The sequence below is a fragment of the Acomys russatus genome, chromosome 1, assembly GCF_903995435.1.
Source record: "Acomys russatus chromosome 1, mAcoRus1.1, whole genome shotgun sequence".
Taxonomy (NCBI): Eukaryota; Metazoa; Chordata; class Mammalia; order Rodentia; family Muridae; genus Acomys; species Acomys russatus.
In genome coordinates this window covers 124340570-124361797 of record NC_067137.1, presented here as the reverse complement: position 1 = coordinate 124361797, position 21228 = coordinate 124340570, and the positions used below count along the sequence as shown (strand labels likewise).

Sequence of the window (21228 nt, the reverse complement as noted above, 5' to 3'; positions counted from 1 at the left end):
CAATTAATTAGTTAGGCAAGGTGGAATTAAAGGGGGATTATGTACCTGCATATAAAAAGATTGCATGTATGTTTTATAAATACTGTTAGTGCTTCTAGAATGTTCACTGTTGAATTTATTACTGGATATAGTATTATTGTATCAAAGGATATAAACATGTTTTCCTCTTGCTTTCAAATTTAGGTTATTTTCAATGTAACAGCTGTGATGAAAACATGTGATATCATAGGAGGAAAAAACTATGCAATAATCAAACCTATCGGTTTCAATGAAACCACGAAAGTCTACATACACAGAAGCTGCAGTTGCCAGTGTGAGGATCTCAAAGAACATAAAGGACAGTGTGTGGAAGCTGTCCTGGATCCCAAGTGTCCGCACTGTGATGACAGCAAGTGTCATTTTGATGAAGACCAGTTTCCTTCTGAGACATGCAAGTCACAGGAGGATCAACCTGTCTGCAGTGGCCGAGGCGTTTGTATCTGTGGGAAATGTTTGTGTCATAAAACCAAGCTTGGAAGAGTATATGGCAAATACTGTGAAAAGGATGACTTTTCTTGTCCGTATCATCATGGGTCTGTGTGTGCTGGTAAGTTGATGTACACAGGCAGTTTGAATTCATCATAGTGATATTGGCATTTACACTGGTGTATTAAACCTGATGTCATGAAATTCTGCCACTTAACCCAAAATCAAAGTTCAAAACCCCACACAGCCTATGAAATTGGGTCATGGCAAAATCATGTTTATATTTTTAGCTTTAGTGCAGTTGCTATTTTTAAAAATTAAAACCTAAAATTAAATAGGAATCTCATGTATCCCTTGATGTTGGAAAGATTTATACCAGAAAAAGAAGCTACTGGTGAAGGCTGACAAGTTTTCTAGAAGAATGGGGGGTATTCTGTAAGGGTCTGATTCGCTTTGGCAAATGGTTCCCCTTCTGCTTGCTCCGAGGGTTTTATTTCTGTTTGGACGAGAGGAAGTAAGCTATAAAAACATAATTCCAGTCACTGGAAAATTCTTAAAGCATCGCTGTAGATGCTATTGTAAGTTTGAAGTCATTCAAACCTCACCAATTTATTTCTGAAAAACCGCCAGTAACAGAATGGACAGAGGGCAGCATTCTTCAGAAAGTACTGAATTGCTAAGTAATCCAGAAGACTAATCCCTCTGGCCACACACAGAACATATTTTTTAATGAAATAGGATAAGATAAAAATTTCAAGATTAATTTTGGTTAATTCAATTCAGGGCCATCTACTGGTTATTATCCAGGAAATAAAAAAACTTGTGCAGCTTTTAAAAATTAAAACAAAATATAACTTTTAAATATATATAATTTTAAATATATATTATATTTAAATATAATAAATATAACTTCAATATATAAGTATATTTTATATTATATTATATTTATATCATTATATTAGCATTGCCATAATATTAGTATAATATTATATTAATAGAATATAAATTTAATATATATTTAAAATAAAATAAACTACTCACTGTTTGAATTCCTTGATTGTTTCTCCATGAAAGGGTAAGCTTGCTTACCATAAAGACCCCTTTCTTGTATGTGTATGCTAGTAATGAAACATCCGTTAAATTATTGGAAAATGAAACTATATCATTGTTATAACTGTGTGGAAGTCAAAAACTATAAAAGTTAACCCTCTATCCTTGTATAGGCAGAAAGCTTGTCTTAGATTACAGAAAAACACTATTTTAAGTCTCCTTTATTTTATTATACACACAAAACGCTCTGTGTTCAGCACATTATTCAACTGTAACTAGACTTGTAGATAGGAGGGAACATGACTTCCGAGTTGGCCAGCAGGTGTCCAGTATATTTTATAGGAAAAGGAAATATTTTACAGGGCAGAAGACAAGGAAGTTTCTGTCATCAGCCAATAGATACTGTCTCTAGAAGCAGTTTCACATACTTAAGAATCAGGTTCTGCTGCGTAATCTCAAAAAAAAAAAAAAAAAAAAAAGAAAGAAAGAAAGAAAGAAAGAAATTGACATCCTGACAGTGTCTATTTGATTGTGGCTACACACCTCACACACACAGAGGCAACTGACAATCTGCTTTGCGTCGTCAGAGTGGAGGCTGCAAGGCCGACATGCATTTTCCCTACTACTTTCCCTCGGGGATGATAGCTCATGGTCACAAGTCATCTGGCTGGGAGTCAGCACCAGGGTGTTTGCTGGCCTGGACCTCATCAGCTTTACACTTAGCAAATTCAGCTGATCCAGCAACAAGAAAAAGGAGGGAGAGGGAGGGAGAGGGGAGGAGGAGGAAAGGAAAACAGAGGAGGTAAGGAAGGAGGGAGAGAAGAGAGGAATGCGGGGAGATAAAGAAGGAGAGAAGGAGGGAAGCAAGAAAAAGAAGGGTGTTTGATCTATAGTCATAGAAGCCTGAAAATAATAAAATACATAACGTGCCTCTTTCTGAAGACTTCCTACTTCACGTTGACATATGAGGTTTTAGACACTTTTTATAGTCTAAAACCCATTTAATGGTGTGTAGCGTGATTTTCTCAAGATAATTGTCTGCATAAATGCCCCCTCCCACACACACATATTTCTTTCTCTTTCCCATTGTTCCACCTAGTAACAGCTCAGAGCACAGATTAAGCCTGCCCTGCTAACCTCCTGCGCGGCGTTCTGAGGATCAGGGAAATTATGTCTGCTTCCCACAAGACCTATCTTTAATCATGCCTGAACACACAGAAGCTCTAAAAAGGTTGCTTCAACACCCGGCGAAGTTTTCCTGGGCCCCTAGCAACAATGAAGCGGGAAGACGGTGGGATCCATTGCTCATACACTCCTACATTGCTGATTTCAAGTCAGCCCTTGTGGCTTCACTATATTTATGTGTTCCTAATTTAAAACTTGAAAGCGCAATGGCATTTAGGCAGTCGGGCAAACTATCAAAGTTGGACCTTTTTTTTTTTTTCATATATGTTAGTATAACATATTAGTACGGGGAAATTATCTACAATAGAACAGTTTTAAAAACAGAAACTCCTAAATCCTGCCACTGCTTTGTCCAAAAAAAAAAAAAAAAAGAAAAAAGAAAAAAAAGTAGAACCTGATGCTGTTTCTACCCATGGGGCTGTTGCACATTTTCATGAAAATGGGAGAGCTCTTACCAAGCTAGTGGGCCTGGTGACCTTACCCTGGTGTGTCTGTGTTGCAGGTCACGGGGAGTGTGAAGGTGGCAAATGCCAGTGCTTTCATGGCTGGGAAGGCGATAGGTGCCAGTGCCCATCAGCCGCAGCACAGCGCTGTGTCAACTCCAAGGGCCAAGTCTGCAGCGGAAGAGGCACCTGTGTGTGTGGCAGGTGTGAGTGCACCGATCCCAGGAGTATTGGCCGCCTCTGCGAGCACTGCCCAGCCTGCCATCTATCCTGTAGTGAAAACTGGTATGTCCCCGTCTCCAGCGAGGGCAAAGCAGTCCTTGCTGACAGACATTTCTGTTCTTTATTCTGCCTTTTAAAATCTTAATTACTGAGTTCTTAGTTACTATCATATAAGGATGATGGTGGTGGGTAGAACTGAGTGGGAAATTTTAAGAGTTAAGGTACTAAAATTTCCATCTTTGCCTAATAAGCTGCTTTGGAAGAATCAGAACATGGCTACATAAAATCACTACTTTGATTAGTTTTTAAAAATAATTTTCTGAAAACAGAGACTGTCAGCTAACACACTGATTACTATTTAGCTATGTGATGTTCGATAAATTATTGAAACTCTCTGTATCTCTGGTTAAAAGTAAGACTAGTAATACCTTATTATGGCTTGCAAAGGAATGAACTGATATTGTAAAGGTAAATTAAACAAACCTTTAGCACCTGGCATATGGCAGTCAGTGATTAAATATGACCCACTACAACGGGATTGACTATCTTAATATTAGCATAAAGAATTGCAGTGGCTAGTACAGCCACTTTGGAAATCTATCTGGTGCTATCTCAGAAAATTGGGAATAGGGCTTCCTCAAGACCCAGCTATTCCACTCCTTGGAATATACCCAGAAGATGCTCCAGCACACAACAAGAAAAATTGCTCAACCATGTTCATAGCAGCCTTATTCATAATAGCCAGAACATGGAAACAGCCTAAGTGTCCCTCAGTAGAAGAATGGATAAAGAAACTGTGGTACATTTACACTATGGAATACTACTCAGCTATTAAAAACAAGGAATTTCTGAAATTTGTAGACAAATGGGTTGAACTAGAAATGATCATAATGAGTGAGTTAACCCAGAAGCAGAAAGAGTCAAATGGTATATACTCACTTATATCTGGACACTAGCCCAAGGGGCATGTCCCATGAATGTCTTCACATATCAGGAAAGTGGGGCAGAGGGGAGGACATCCTATTGGGACTCTAGGTGAGAGAAGCATGGGAGAATGGGGAAATAGAAGGATCCAGAGGGTCCTAGAAACCTACCAGAAGAACATTATGATGGGCAGATCTGGGCCCAGGGGTCCTGCTCAAACTATGGCACCAACCAAGGACAATACGTGCAATAAACTTCGAACCCCTACCCAGGTCTAGCCAATTGACAGAACATTCTTCACAGTTGAGTGGAAAGTGGGGTCTGACTTTCACATGAACTCTGATGCCCCATATTTGACCACATCCCCTCGATGGGGAGGCCTGGGGGCACTCAGAGGAAGGATAGCAGGCTACCAAGAAGAGACTTGATACCCTATGAGCATATACAGGGGGAGGAGGTCCTCCTCAGTCACAGTCGTAGGGGAGGGGAGTAAGGGGAAAAATGGGAGGGAGGGAGGAATGGGAGGATACAAGGGATGGGATAACAATGGAGATGTAATATGAATAAATTTTAAAAATATATTTTAAAAAAAAATTGCAGTTGCTATGAAGCACTCAGGGGGTGCATAAATGGAAATCCATGTGTTACATGACAGTGGCTTTATTATTTCACCTTAAAACTATTTTTAATAGCCATCTGAGACTTGCTCAAAGAGCACATGTGTAAATCTTACTGTGGTTCAAGTTTGCTTGTTCATGTTTTTTAAACATACTTTCAGGCTGGAGAGATGTTTTAGTGGTTAGAAGCACTTTCTGCTCTTCTAAAGGACCGGGGTTCAATTCCCAGCACCTACATGGCAGCTCACAACTATCTGTAACCTCAGTTCCAGGTGATCTGACCTCACACTAATGCACGTAAAATTAAATAAATTATTTAAAAAAAAACATACTTTCTCAGAACAGTAACACAAGTAAGAATCTTAGAAATATGCATAGTATGTTATTTAAATCATTTAGAAGTGTAGCATTTTAATTATAACGGTTGAGTTTATTTATTTGCAACTGAGGATTGAATTCTGGACTCGAACATATTAGACAGGTTCTCTATCCTCCTTTTTTCTTTTTTCCAAAGCAGTGTTTTGCTTAGCCCGGCCTTGAATTTACTCTGGAGCCGAGGCAGCACTAGAACATATAATCCTCCTGCCTCAGCCTTTCATGTATCTGGGATTACTGGCTTGGGCCACCAGACTTTGCTGATGGAGTTACTTTCTAATGGACCTAACCAAAACTTGTCTGTTAGTTGTTGCTTTGTTTTCCCACCTGAAATGTCTGTCTGTTGCCTTTTTAAAGTAGCAATCTTTTCATGTTCTCTGCACAGGAACTGTCTGCAGTGCCTTCACCCTCACAATCTGTCTCAGGCTGTGCTTGATCAGTGTAAAGCCTCCTGTGCTGCCATGGAACAGCACCGTGTAGACCAAGCATCAGGTAAGTGTGTGGAGGCTCCTGGGGCTGAAGGAAGGAGCACCTACTTCATATTGAGTCCATGTAAATTACTGGATTCATTTTTGAATGACTTTATCACTGTGCCAAAGTATTATGTGATTACTGTATTAACTGTAGTAACATGTACATACAAGATTGAATTGAGTAGGTCATCCATTTTTTTGATCTCCCAAAGATGGGCACTTAAGTGGCCAGACTTCCTTTCTCATCCTCCCAGTTCCTGTGCTGCTTGTCTTTACCAAGGGCCATACAAATGAATTATCTAGAAGGACGTCCTTGAGCCAAAATATAGGCTTTTCTGTATAGAATTATCACTCTAAGAGATCAGAGGAGCCTGATTTTCCATTATAGCCTAATTTTTCTTCTCCTTCTGACCCTCCTCATTTCTATCAAAACTTTATTTTCCTGTTTCAGATGAACCACTAACATTTTAAGTGACCATCTACAGTTGTCATATACCTAAGGTTATGACACTGAGGCTGAAGCTTTGCCTGGCGTGGGTAAAGCCTGTGTTCAGTCTCCAGCACCACATAAAACTAGGCATCATGGGATATAACAGAACTTGGGAGGTGGTATCCAGAGATCATAAGTTGAAATTCAGCCTCAGATACATAGGGAGTTCAAGGCCATCCTGAACTATATAAATTCTGCCCATTAAATTAAAAAGGGGAAAAGAAAAAGGAAATTACTTTGAGGTGAATAATTCTAAATTTGATACAATGGAAAGAATGCGTTACTTTCAGGCTGAAGACCTTGTCCTAAAATATAGTAAGTTAAGAAATATGTCATATCCCACTCTCTGCTCAACTGCACACATACTCTGGTGCCTCATATTTGACCATGTTCCCTGGAGGGGGAGACCTGGTGGCACTCAGAGGAAGGATAGCAGGCTACCAAGAAGAGACTTGATACCCTATGAGCATATAAAGGAGGAGGAAGTCCCCCTCAGGCACAGTCATAGGGGAGGGGAGTAAGGGGAAAATGGGGGGGGGGGAGGGAAGAATGGGAAGATACAAGGGATGGGATAACCATTGAGATGTAACAAGAATAAATTAATAAAAAAATTATTTTGAAAAAAATGCCAGAAAAAAAAAAAAAAAGAAATATAAGTCCTTCGGCAAAACTTCTCTGAGGCCCTACCTCACTAGAAAATAGAGGATAAGAGGTACGCTGCAAGGTTATATGATACTAAATAAACTAATGAACATAAAGAAAGGCCTCAATTCAAAGGCTGTGAATAAAGGTGAAAGATGTGAGAGCTAAGTTCAAAAACTGCTTTTAAACAAAAGGTTATTGGAGTGCTCTCCCCACCCCAAAAATCTAGCCCACTTTGCACAGGTCCAAGGTATAGAAACACCTATGAAATAGAAACTGTATTTGCAGCCATGTCTTTGGAAATGTTCCTGTTGCTTCCAGTATTTCAAGAAACAGAAAGGGCAGCCCTAGAAGTCGCAGAGTGGAAATGTCCTGTACATCTTCGTTTCCGATATTTCATTCCCTTAGCCCACAGTCAATTTGGCTCAGAAAAAAAGTCCCATGTGTTGCCAGCTGAGATTGCAGCAATCTCTCCAGAAAGCCAAGTGCCCTTCTAATAAAGAGGGCCCCTACATATCATTAATTATGTTAAGTAAATACTACTCTGACTTAAGTGTTGTTGCAAACACTATTCCCTTAAAGCTCCTTAGAAAAAGGCCTAGTCTGACCTCAGCTAAGAAAAGCATGACCAGGGGCAAATGTTAGACCATCCATAACAACATGAGGAACATTCATGCAGATTTGAGCCCTCAAGGGGTCCTCTGGCTAACACATTAGTAATATTTCTTAAATATATCAGTAGCTACAGGGCTCCACCCCCACCCCCCCGCTTTGACAACTATTGTGCAAAGAAAGGAAAAGGGCATTTGTTAGGCACCTCAATTATGTTTCCACTCAATCACACTTAAAGGGTCTTCTTTCAGTCTCTTTGGCTAAGCTCCCATCAGGCAAAAAGCCAGGAGTGGGATCAAGCCATGTGACCCTCTGAGGATCAGCTTAGCTGGCAGAGCAGACTAAGTCAGCCAAGGGACATCACCATCTGTCAAGACCTAAGTCATGAGAGTCACTAGCCTGAAGGCAGTTAGCCGGAAAAGAGCACCACCTTTGGAGACACGTTTTGTACCCTATCCCCATGACATCTTTAACAAGGAGGCACCGTACTGTATGTGTGTCTGTTGCTTCCACTCCACTGAGTGGGGTTGGATGTGCTTTGATCTCCTCAAGGTCTTTTGTCACCAATCACAAGAAAGGGTCTCTATTAAGTATACCTAGTTGGAAAAGAGCCTCCACCACCCAACCCCCGATTCCTGAAACCTTGCCTTGTTTAAGAGGCATGCTGGGTTATCATTGAACACTCAGGCCAGAACCAGCGATGACTGAATGCTACTATGCTCGTGGCCTTGGCATATCCTCTCCCTTGAGGCTATTTTAAAGGCAACTACAGCAGTCAGACTAGGTCTCTGAAGCACGCAGAATGGGTGGAGAAACACATGTTTCAGTCCAGGAAGTGATTTTATGAATCTGGGGCGGCTTGTGAGCTCTGTGGAATACCCACTGTTGTGCAACCATGTTCCTCAGAGACTAGAGTAGACCTCGGGCAAGCACAGAGTCTGCAAATTTTCCAGTGAGAGTTTGCCAAAGGCCTAGCATGTCCCTTCTCCTAACACAGCTTTTCTTTCTTCAGCCAGTGATTATTTGTTTTTTTTGAGGAACTCGCAATGAATTTGTGGAAGCAAACAGACCAGATTACTTAAGTTAATTAGTAACAAGTGAGACAAGAAATTTGGGTATTGTCCAAGATTCGACACTCCTGCTTCTCAGAGTCACGATGTGAAATATTAATGAAATCTTACACCAAGGTTTAGAGGAAATATTTATCTCCCTATTAGAGTAGTACTGAGTTAGCTTCTGCAGATGTTTATTTTCCATTACTGCTCAGCAACAAAGGAGGAGAAAGAATAAAAAGAAAAATACATGCTAAATGCTTAGGGCTGCTCAATAGTTTTTAAATCGTGCTTTCCAAATAGTGCTGAACAGTACACACCACTAAAGCTCTCTCTGGCACTGTTGTAAACAAGCTTACATGTAGGTAAGATATTTTTTACATAGCAAGCAATAAAAATATATCAAATACTTTCATTGTGAATATTTTCCAAAGAAGGGTTTGCTCTTTTGAGTAATCAGTAATGTCAGGCTCCTGTTTCAAAAACATAGATTTGTAAATAACTCTATTTCTTTTATAGGAATGTAAACATCATTTATTTGACAGAAAAAAATTGATTTACTTTTTAAAACTTTTTTTAACTCCTCGACTTGTTTCCTTTCTTGCAGAATGTTTATCTGGCCCAAGCTATCTGCGAATATTTTTTATCATATTCATAGTCACTTTCTTGATTGGGTTACTTAAAGTCCTTATCATTAGACAGGTGATTCTACAGTGGAATAGTAACAAGATAAAGTCCTCATCAGATTACAGAATGTCTGCTTCCAAAAAGGTTGGTGAACTCAGAGGATAGCTATCTATATGTTACTGTCCAGTTCTAGCACTCGGCTCCCTTACTAATGATAATATTTCTTCTTCATCAAGGATAAACTGATTCTGCAGAGTGTTTGCACAAGGGCTGTCACCTACCGACGAGAAAAGCCTGAGGAAATAAAAATGGATATCAACAAGCTAAATGCTCATGACGCTTTCAGATGCAACTTCTAAAGAAAGATTTAAAACAAACAAATGAAAACTGTTGGAAACTGGATTTTTTTTTTTACACAACTGCTTCTAAAAAGTATAATACAAAAAGTCACAGGAGGAGACAAATTATTGAATACTATGCCATGAAGATTGGCAAGTGTCTTCACAACCGTGTGACTCACTCAGCTGCTGAAGTTTTCAGAGAACTATGTGTCTTACTACTGTTGGAGACTAGTGTTGTAGCACTTTACTGTAATATATAACTTATTTAGATCAACATAGAATGTAGATCATCTGGAAAGCACTGATTACACTTTACAGGTACCTGTCATCCCTGCACTTCCCAGACAGACACAATGCTATGAAACCGGTTGGCACGGGGTCACCGCCACAGTGCAGTGATCTTTGCACACAACCTGCTGACAGAAAACATCTGGGGGTCATTGAACCAACAACTGGCCTTGTCTAGACGTTCACAACCAGCTGAATAAGGGTTAGTATTTCATTTCAGTTGGTGGTGAATAGATAAAACCTTAACCCTAAGTGACGTTGCTTTTGGAACTGTGTGGTTTGCTGCATGTGCCAGTCTGTTCTCTTCTGTTTTGCAGAATGGATATTGACCGAACATCTTGTCTTTTTTTTTTTTTTTTGCATTTTAATTCTGTTTTGTTTTCTTCTGGAATAAGTTTATAATGTCACAGAGGACTGGATTAAATAAGTGCTAAGTTACTACTGCCATAGAAACCCATATGACAATGACACTTTACTAGAAGACTGGTTTTCAGAGCTGAACGTTTGTAAGGGTCACTGTAAAGTGTCGTCTCGGTCCTTAGCGTCTTTGAAGATAGAGAGTTTATATTTTCTTACCTGTCAAACTGGATGAACTGTCTCACGCTCTCATTGATCTGACTGTAGCCTGATCCACAAGGTGTCTAAAACTTGCTTCAAGAGGACTGCCCTTTCCCCCTAAGTATATTCTCTTGACTTTTGCTCCAAGTTAATGTCAACATTATTCAAATAGAAAACTATATTATTGTCCCCGCCTGTGCAGCCTAAGGTCATTCTTTGAATCATCCCAACCCTAACTCATGAGAATTCACAAAGGTATAAAATTGGAGAACTGTGGGTAATTTCTTGGAAACAAGCTAAAACCCCTCCCTTTTGTTATTGAGGGAATGGAGGCTCAGAAAATCTAAATGATTTCACAGAAACACAGAGCAATGACAGCACAGTATTAGAGAAGAGATGCCTTGTAATTACAGGCCAGTGTTGTACAATAGCACACTACCTCCATGGAAAATCTTAAAATATGATTTATTGAACTCTCAGCATTTTTCATGAGAATATTTCAAAGCAAAGTAGAAAGGGAACTCTAAATGAATCTGTTTTTTCCCATTAGCCATCTTCTGTAAGGCTTTGGTGCAGCCCTTCACTCCACAGGGGCTACAAGGACAAGCCTCCTGGAGCTAGGCATGGCTCAGCTTAAAGCCTTAGTGCAGAAGCTTGGTGCTTGAGTCCTAACTGCCAACTGTCCTGTGTGTAGTACATGTCGCACCCATGATAACAGAGAGATCTAAAGAAATGTCTCTCCCAGATTTGTTACTTTCCAGCACTTGAAAGTCATAGATATTTGCATGTTGGTAAAGACTAAATTCTACTAGGTATTACACCCTGCAGGGGGGAGAGGGGCCTGGAAAGCCTGTAAGTAATTTTCTAGCCAGAAACATGACAAGTCCCTTTAGCAGAGCAGTGGTGATGCTGCTGACTTGAAGTGCTTCTTCTTCTTCTTCAGTGGGAGATGGGCATTGTCAAAATATTGTGACTGTGCCTAGGAAAGCTGTGGTTCACTAAAGCTGATGTGAAAATCCTATTTTGCTGCTCAGACTATACAGGATACTTTTATAAATACATACATTAATGGATAGTTGGCATTCTTCCCCCTAATAAGGAAGATATCCATTAATTAAATGCTGACAACTTAAAAGTACATAGTGTTTATGAACAACCGATTAATTTCCACATAAAAAGAGCATAATTAAAGAGAATATTTGAAAAGCAAAGATTTGTACTCTCTTAGGCCCTCACTATTTTGCACTAATTTTAAGATGGACCAATGCTGTTGTCACAGGAAAGACAAATTTCCTTGCCAGGAACTCAGTGCCAGTTGATAATATGTACTTACATGTGGGATGTCTTGTGGTTTCTTTTTCTCTTCCTTTTTGTTAACGTAAAGAGCTAATTCTTAAAGATTGTAGGGCTTACATTTTACTTGAATAATTGATGTTCTTCTGTTTAATAGTTTTTGAGAAGAGAATTAATATTTGACTAGGTAGAATTTATTAACAGATAAGGGGAAACAGGGTATTCTTAGATTAAATAATTTATGTACTTAAAGAGTATTTCAAATGCTATGACCACACGAGTCTTTTGAGAGTTGTTGATAGTAAATGCAATTTATTAAATTTTAAATTGTTAGCAAAATTAATAACTTGAATGATGTTTTTTTGGCATGGCAGCATTTTGTGCCCTGGTGTGTAATTATTCAAAAATGTCCCATATATCCACTACATAAGCAACTACATGCAAGCTATTTCTTCTAAGACATTTTTACACTGCAATACACGTGTATTTAGACAGTTGATATAATTTTTAGATATTTTCTACTATTTATTAAGCCATAAACATTCTCTAAAATACTTAAAAGTTCATCAAAATTTTAATTATGTCCCACATGTTGAGCTTAACTTAATTCATAAAAATAACAAAAAAATTTAGATATCTCCGGAGGAAAATTTTTCAAAATTGAAAAAATAAAATTGTGTATACATCAGATGCAAAAGTTCACCAAAGATTAAATTTCAAATATTTTTGATATTTACTAAATCTCCAGTGAAGATATTCTTGTATATATCAACAAAATACATGGGACACTGGACTCATTTATTCTTGATAGAAGATGAATATTTCTCTCTGTAGAATGGTCTTTCTTTTGATACTTGGTAGAGTATATTATGCTCAATGACTTTTTCTTTCTCTCCTGACTCCTAGTCTTCCCATCCACATTTCTCTAGAAATTTCCCATAAGATTCAAGCCAATAATCCTAATTGTGAAAAAAAATCACAATTTAATAATGTAATTAAGCTCTTCATTTCCAAAGATCTCTTACTGATTTTAACACTCCTTTGGACAAAGACAGCCTCATTAAAGACAAATAATTTTGAATTTTCACAACTTTGTGATTTATGTTTTCACTGAGGTAGCAACTCCCTAGGAAGTTCAGTGGTATGCATATTGCATTCTCTGTTTACGCTTAATACTTAGTTTACAGCTATATTCATGTCCTTATGACCTTAAAAACATCACTTCGTGTATTGCAAACATTTTCAAAGGAGTAGAATTATTCCTTCAAATTCTCTCCTTTTCATCTCCCATAATTCCTATGTGGGAAAATTAGATATGCATAACTGTTTAGACACACATACTATGTGTCTTGCTGATTCTAGGACACACTTTCAATTTAACATCTCCAAAATTGTGTTGTCTCTTGAAATTGTCTTCCGCAGTGCAGTGTTTAAAGTTGTGTTAAGATAAACACTACACTTCTTCAACTTAATTAAATATCTGTGAGTGCAGTCCTTTCCTTATGAATTTGTTTGTGATAATATGTAAAGCAAGGTTTCGTTATTGTTCTTGTTTGTTTGTTTGGGTTGGGTTGGGTTGCTTTGTTTTAGAGACAGGGTTTCTCTGTGTAGCCTGGGCTGTCCTGGACGCATTTTGTAGACCAGGCTGGCCTCGAATTCACAGAGATCCGCCTGCTCTGCCCTGCCAGAGTGCTGGGAATACAGGCCTGCTTGAGCCACCTTGCCAGGCTGTAAGGCGGTTTTTGATACAGCTGAGCCACATACACCTCAGTACAGACCTAACTGGCATCAGTTCAGATCCTTTGAATCTTCAAGTTGCAAAAGTTCTTTCAGACTTCCATTTATACTTTCTGCTAACCGCAATGCTTTAAGCAAACCTCCGTCACTGATGATATGCGGAGGTTTCTTGAGCTTTCCTTTAAGGATCTTTGGTCTTCCCATCCTTTTTGAAGGGATTGTTTGGAACTGTCATCTCACTTTTCAATAAGTTAACTGGAAAAAGATTACATGAAACATCATAGATTTTACGGCACTTTGTATGCTTGATGTCAGTTACAACAGAATAAAAAGATGTAACAAGTTGTTTTTGTGGGAAAGATTTCCTCTTAGATCACTCAACTTTCTCATTTTTTTTTTCTTATCCTTTATGTACTTTTGATGTTTCCTTTGGCTCAAGTAACCTTCCTCTCTCTCCCATGTGATGACTGTTTTAAAAAATGCATAGTTAAGATATAGTACTTATATAAAAACAATTGTTCAACTCTCTGGGCAGCTTTTGATCGATACGTGAGAGTAATAACACTACCCTGTGTCTACCTGAAGTTCCTTCCTGCCTCGGATGGACCCTGTAACCTAACGCTTCCAACCAGGTGGAATTCTTCACCACCCATTTCAGTACAGCTGTCAATCACATCAGCATAAATGAAAAAACACTGCAATCATCAAAAATGGAAATCACGTGATTTATGTAAAGGACCTTTTACTGACTTTAGACATACAAATGTGATGCTGAAAACATGTCTGCACAATGACAAGTATGGTACGTAGATTTTTATTGAAATATGCAAGTAAACTTATTTTCCTTCTAAATTATAAGAAAGTATAAATTTGCACATATTAACATAGACATTAATTTCCATGTACACTCAACATGCCTTTAAAGCTACTTTACATGAACTAGCCGCTTTATTAAGGTTTATAAATTTCTGAAAAAACAATTAGACATGTTTTTAAATTAACAGTAACATAATCTTTCTTTCCCTTAACAAAATACTGCCTTTGTAAAAAGAAATTTAATACAGAATGTATTTTTAAAACAAAATATTTGAATATAAAATAGCTCAAAGAAAAACAAATTCTTCATGAAGACATTTTGTGTAGTTTCTGGCTTTGAATTATTTAAAAGGTGAAATTGCCTTAAATAATACGGATTAATAAATATGACAATGTCACGTACTGTACTATGAATCTCTTTGCAAAACTGGTTGACTACTAACTTCTCTTTTATGTATTTATTAAAAGCTGACACTGTAGATTGTTGTGAAATGTTTATTTTTCTAACAGAGCTTATAACAGCTGTAACAAGGCATTTAATTGATATACCAGTCTGTTTAAATGTAGGTGTTAATCAATATAAAATTTTATGTTTTAAAATAAAACTTTAGTGATCTAATAAAAGCATAAACAATATGTAAGCCTGTTCTTCATTTTCCATATGCATCGTGACCCTTCAAGCCTTGGGAAACAATACTGACACAGGAGAAAATGTGGCAGTAGTCACATGCTGTCACTAACAAAGGACACTGAATAACTTTTAAAAGCTACTGTTTTTAGGCTATGAAGACCACCCAGGAAGAGTTGTGACATCCTAAATTGCACTTGCACCTTCAGGTAATACCTAATAATGTAAACAGAAAGAATATTCTAATGACAAAGTATTTTTAAAAATTAGCCAAAGCTGATGCATAGTAGCGCATGCCTTTAATTCCAGCACTCAGAGAAACAGAATCAGGCAGATCTCTGTGAGTTTGAGGCCAGCCTGGTCTATAAGGAAAGTCCAGGACAGCCAAGGCTACACAGAGAAAGCCTGTCTCAAAAACAGTCCATTTTAAAACATACCTTCAAGACAGTTCTACTATCAGATATAGAACACATTCGACACAAACATCATACTGCCAATATTTAATTGTTCATTCTAGAACGTCATCAATAAGCAATTGAAATTAAAAAAAAAAATGTTATATCTTTCTTTCCTTTAACCCAAGGGAAAGAATAAAACAGAACAGTGCAGGTTGTATTAAGCACTAAACATGACAGAGATTTTATCCTTAAGGAGCTCCTAATAATTTGAAGAGTGTATATAATGTACCATTAGCTAGAAGACACTTGCTGGTGTTAATGTAGGTATTAATCAGTCAAGTTCAGAGAGAAGCTACTAGAAAGCCAGTCTCACCGGCCTTAATTTTTGAGAATTCATTGAGAGCTGTGTTTGGACTACACCTAGTCTTTGGGAGTCAGAGCTCTTCCCACTCTGTTTTAGTCACATAATCTTCCTCCTGAGTTTCAATTGACTACCCTGAAACTTCCAGATTCCTTTACAGCCAAAAGCAGACGCAGTGAAAGCAAAGAGGAAATGATGTGTGCAAATCTGGTTTCACTTTCTCTTATCCACTTTGCCAACCCGGGATTACTGCCTTGACGAGGAAACCATGTCCTGAGACTGTAGATAGCTTCTGCTTTGTCTAGTGCTGCTCACCTCACTCATCCCTGGCAGGCCAACAGTGTACTTATACCAGTTGGTGTAACAGTAGATAACTTGTAGCCCAGTAATTGATTCATTGTATAGTTGTATCACTGAGAGCCTTCACTGACATAAATACCATTTTCTCTAAATGTTCAAAGGAGAAAAAAATGAGTTACCGGGAGAGTCGGGACTTATTAAAAACAATGAATTAAGCCAATTAAGCCAATAAATGGCTAGGCTAGCGTCCGCCACACTCAGGTCTACTTCCCTTTTCACAGGTGACTAACCACATGCATTTTGAGGACAATTAAACCAGCTCAGCTACCAGAGGCTCCTTTGTCCCTGCACCCCAGAAGACATGTGCAATGAATAAAGTAGAAGAGCTGGTATGTGTGCTACATGAAGGGGGGGGGGGCAGCAATTGAAATGCTAAGTATACCAAGATGCCATAAATAAGACAGAACAGAAGACCCACAGAAAATGGCATTAGCCTCACAGGAAAAGTAAGTAGACATGGAGAAAGGGAGACTCAAGGGGGACGTAGAAAATGGCAAAGCATGACTCACAGGGCAGAGAGAGTGGTAAGAGGACAATGAAAGGCAGTGAGCTGCCAGTACCAGGTTATGAAGAACTCGGTGTCAAGGACAGGCAGGCCATGTTTTACTGACTAGGAAGTAGCAAATGCTAAAGGGTAAAGTGCTCTACCCACAAGTTTAGCACAGTCGTGCTCGTTGAGAAAAGAACAGTAGAAGATGTCAAATACCCAGCGCAGTTACCCTCAGTGCCCAGCAAAAGAGAAAATCAGTTGCTTTTAATGGGAAGGACTTGTCCATTTTTAACATCAATGAAAGAAACCAGAGTAGAGGGAAACATTTATGTTGTGAAGGTTTGGGTGAACTGGAGACATGACATGAGGGAAGCCCTTTCAAACTGTGACAAAGTAGAGGCCATAAAAAGAGCACATTTTTTTCCCAAGAGAAAGTAAAGATCTAAAAGTACAAAGAGAGGGAATATTGGCCCTGCCTAAAGAGAATTTCCAGGAGGCTTGGAAACAGAGCTGATCTAGGCAATAAAGGAGTCAGTTACTCCAAGAGAAGGCTAATGCCAGTTTTAATAGTCGCTCCTGGTAACTGTCCAAACTGAATCGAACTCCCAGACCGGTATCACAAACCACAGTGTTCTTGCCAATCCATGACTTGTAGACTAAATTCTCACATTATCAAAATACTTGGCCAGACAAAACTAAAGCAGGAAAAGTTTTAAGTACACCAATGATCACACTTTCGATGATTTGTAAAATATTCGAAACGTCGGCAATATGTGGTTTTGGTGCAGATATTGTGGTCAGACTTACAGGCACACCGTGTGAGAAGAACAAACGGCCCACGTGTACCACACTGTACACCGTGAAGCACCCTGGGTTGCTGCGCTGGGGCCAGCGCTGTTTGGACTTCTGGCCTTAACCAGACAAGCCCTCAGACCAGACTGTGCCACATTGTTATTATGATTATAAAATTCACTGTGACCACAACTAAAATAAGGAAAATAACTAACTTAAGAGAAACTCTCTATTTGCCTATACTTTTTCCATGTTAAGTGCATTGTAGTCTATGAGCCCCTGACTTTCACAGAGGAGCCCCTGGGCCGGCAGTAGCATCCCTGGAAGAATACTTGTTGACAATGCAAAGTTTTTGGTATCTAGCTGTGTTAATGTTCTACTGCTATGAAGAGATACCATGGCCATGACTTTTGTGGGTTTTTTGTTTTGTTTTGTTTTGCAGATGGGGTTTTTTTCTGTATAGCACTGGCTGTCCTGAAACTCGCTCTGTAGACCAGTGCTGGAATTTAAAGGCATTCACCACTACCATCCATCAACCATGGCAACTCTTACAAAGGAAAACATTTAATCGGGCCTGGCTTACAGTTCCTGAAGTTTAGTCCATTACCATCATGGTAGAAAGCATGGTGGCAAATAGGCTGACAAGGTGCCAAAAAGGTAGATTGGCAGATACCAAGGAGAGGGAGAGAGAGAGAGAGAGAGAGAGAGAGAGAGAGAGAGAGAGAGAGAGAGAGAGAGAGAGAGAGAGATTAGCCTACCCTTTTGTTGGCCCACCTCCAACAAGGCCACACTTCCTAGTCCCTGTCAAGTAGAGCCACTCCCTAATGACCAAACATTCAAATATATGAGCCTATGAGGGCTATTCTTACTTAAACCACCATACTAACCCAATTTTTCTAAGTTAGAAACTTTATAAATGGGGTCTAACAATGTGCATTCAAGAACTCTCTATGTAGTTTCAATGACAGTCAATATTTAAGAGTCACTCAAAAGGGCTGGGAATGGGCACAAGCAGACCCTAAGATATGAGCGTTTCTTCCTGATTTTGGCAAGAGCAGAGCTGTGCTACAAACATCTGCTCAGCTTTGTTTCTATTCTGTGAAGCTTGGTACTATTTCTACTTTATCATAGGCTTGATAGAAAGACGTTCTCTGGAGGAAATGTGTACTAGGGGAACAAAAAAGGGGTGGGGTGAGCTGATTGGAAATATAAATGGAAAAATAAACCTTCCCAAGTTAATTTCCCATGGTACTATAGCTCTGTGATGGAAATGGAAGCACCTACCTGCTAGGCGTTTGCTGGCCATGGTGTATTTTGTATATTCATTGTTTGAGAGAAGGAAAAAACACCCACCTGCCTTCTCTTAAAGTGCTTACCAATTAGCTAGAGTGGAGAGGACCCTCGTGTTAAGACAAGACTCTAGGCAGACCTATTAGAAGAGGTGCCACAAAAATAACTTGAGCCCAGAGAATATTACCAGGGGGGAAAAACTCAGCAGCATGAAAGTGTCACTCTAGTGCTCGCTTTGGCAGCACATATACTAAAAATTGGGACAATACAGAGAAGATTAGCATGGCCCCTGTGCAAGGATGACATGCAAATTCGTGAAGCGTTCCATATTTAAAAAAAAAAAAAAAAAGAAAGAAAAAAAAAAAAGAAAGAAAGAAAGTGTCACTCTACACATTACCAATTAAAAGTCCCAGATTGGCACACATTAGATGCTGTGTTAGATCAGGGTTTCTATTGCTGTCGAGAGACACCTTGACCACAGCAACACTTATAAAAGAAAACACTTCGTTGGGACAGGCTTCTGGGTCTGCTATCATCATGGTAGGAAGCATGGTGACACACAGGTGGACTTGGTGCTGGAGAGGCTCTACCTCTGAATCTGCAAGCGGCAAGAAGAGAGACACTGAACCTAACATAGGCCCTTGAAACCTTAAAGTCCACCTCCAGTGACGCACTCCCTCTAACCTACTCACTCCAGCAATGCCACTCTCTATGAGCCTACCGGGGCCATTTTCATTCAAACCATTACAGATACTATCTGCCCTTTCTTTTGCTAATTGTTTACTTTTTATGCTGGTCATAGGCCCTCCCTCTTCTCCTTCTGGCTCCACCCTCCCTCCTTGTTTCTCTTATCTCCCCTCCCCTACTCCTCAAAGAAGGGGTGCCCAACCACCCACCACCCTAACACATCAAGTCACTTCAGGACTGAGCGCATCCTCTTCCCCTGTGGCCTGGCTAGGAAGATCCGCCAGGGGGAAGTGATCAAAAGGCAGGCAACAGAGTCCACGTCAGAGTCAGCCCCTATTCCCCTTACTAGGGGACCCAAATAAGGAGCAAGTTTCCCATTGCCTATATCCATGTAGAGATGCATAGGACCAGTCCACGCATGGTCCTTTATTGTGTGTTTCAGTCTCCGTGAGCCCCCTGGACCCTAGTTAGTTGGCTTTGTTGGTCTTCTTCTGGAGTTCCTGTCCTGAGTCTTTCTATCTGTCCCATCTCCATCCCCATCCCCCCACCCCAACCCTGCAAGACTCCCTGTGCGCCACACAATGTTTGGCTATGGGTCTCTGCATCTGTTTTCATCAGCTGCTGGGTGGAGCAACTTAGAGGGTAGCTACGCTAGGTCCCCATTTGCAAGCATAGCAGAGTATTGTTGATAGTGTCAGGGGTTGGCTTTCTCCCTTGGTGTGGGTCTCAGGTTGGGCCCCGCATTGGTTGGACATTTCCTGAATCTCTGCTTTACTTTTGCCCCTGCACATCTTGTAGGCAGGGTAAGTTTTGGGCCAAAGTGCTTGTGGGTGGGTTGGTGTCCCCTCTTTCCACTAGTAGTACTGACTAGATAGAGGGTGGGTGGCCTCTTCAGTCCCCATGGCCCCAGCTATTAGAAATCTCAGCTAGAGTCACCCTCCTATCCTACCAGGAGCAACCCTGTAGTAGGTCTTCAGCTTGTCACAGAGAAGCCCTTTCTAATGATTATTGGGCTTAACCAAGTGTAATGGATTAACACTCATGGTAAACCAGAGTTCCTCCCTTGCTATTTCAATAATGCATTGTTCATTGTTCGGTAATTTGCTTTCCTTAAACTATGAGTTCTCAAGGAACAAGAATTTCTCTCTCTCTCTCTCTCTCTCTTTTTTTTTTTTTTTTTTTTTTTTGAGAAAATGTTTATGGTTGTGAGCCTAGCCTTTAACGGCTGAGAGAAAATGTACCTTAATTATTCTTGATTCATATTCATATTTAATGCCTCAGGAAAGGTTTAGAACAATAGAAGGTTGTCATAAAAATTCACCCTGTGTCTCTGAGTGAATCAGGAGCCAGACAGATAAGCGAGGACATGGGATGTAGGCATCCGCGCCCAGCTGTCAGCCTGACCTGGGCATTACTCATATTTATGAAGGTGCCAGGATAAGAAGCGCTTCACCTGCCACACGCAGACTTTCAGAATAAAAGGTATTAAATCCCAACTTCCTCCCTTTGAGGAGAGAAGGGAGGTTGGGGAGGAGAGAGGGAGAGAGAGAGAGAGAAAGAGAGAGAGAGAGAGGACAGATTTGTTATTATTTATTTATTTTGCTCATTCATTCTTTCACTTATTTGCTTACTTACTTTCAGAGCTCCTCTTCTGTTGCTCTCTGTGGGTAAAGTAGGCGCTATCCCCACCAAGCTCAAGCTCAGAATGGATTATTAGTGAATTCCTGACATTTAGGATACAAAGAAGTCCTATGCCTGATTCACACCAGAAGTCTCAGCTACAGAGTCGCTCTAATAACATAAGGGCAAATACAGCCTGCATCCTGTTTCCTCCCAGGAAACAAAATGGGACAAAGTCAAGTATGTTCTCCTGATCCGATTACACATCTCCGCACATTGTACGGCTTGCTATGTAATTTGAAACAATGATCATAATCTTCTCAGGAGTAATTTGGACCCTCTATTACATTACAAAAAAAATTACAAAAAAATTAGTAAAATTACTTATTCTT

At 39.6% G+C, this 21228-nt stretch overlaps 1 protein-coding gene and 1 non-coding gene across 2 annotated transcripts in view; both read left to right on the top strand.

Moving 5' to 3' along the window:
* The window catches only part of Itgb8 (integrin subunit beta 8), a 78290-nt gene extending 67870 nt beyond the window's left edge, over positions 1-10420 (top strand). Inside the window, exons 10-14 of the mRNA XM_051152547.1 lie at positions 184-586; positions 3203-3428; positions 5667-5773; positions 9158-9321; positions 9414-10420. Of these exons, the coding sequence (XP_051008504.1) occupies positions 184-586; positions 3203-3428; positions 5667-5773; positions 9158-9321; positions 9414-9536 (1023 nt within the window). The 3' untranslated portion in view covers positions 9537-10420. The remainder of the gene's footprint in view (positions 1-183; positions 587-3202; positions 3429-5666; positions 5774-9157; positions 9322-9413) is intronic.
* An 8335-nt stretch (positions 10421-18755) lies between these two features.
* On the top strand, positions 18756-18863 carry LOC127197855 (U6 spliceosomal RNA). Its single transcript, XR_007831801.1, has one exon. It is a non-coding gene; the product is annotated as a U6 spliceosomal RNA (small nuclear RNA).
* Positions 18864-21228: the final 2365 nt, after the last annotated feature.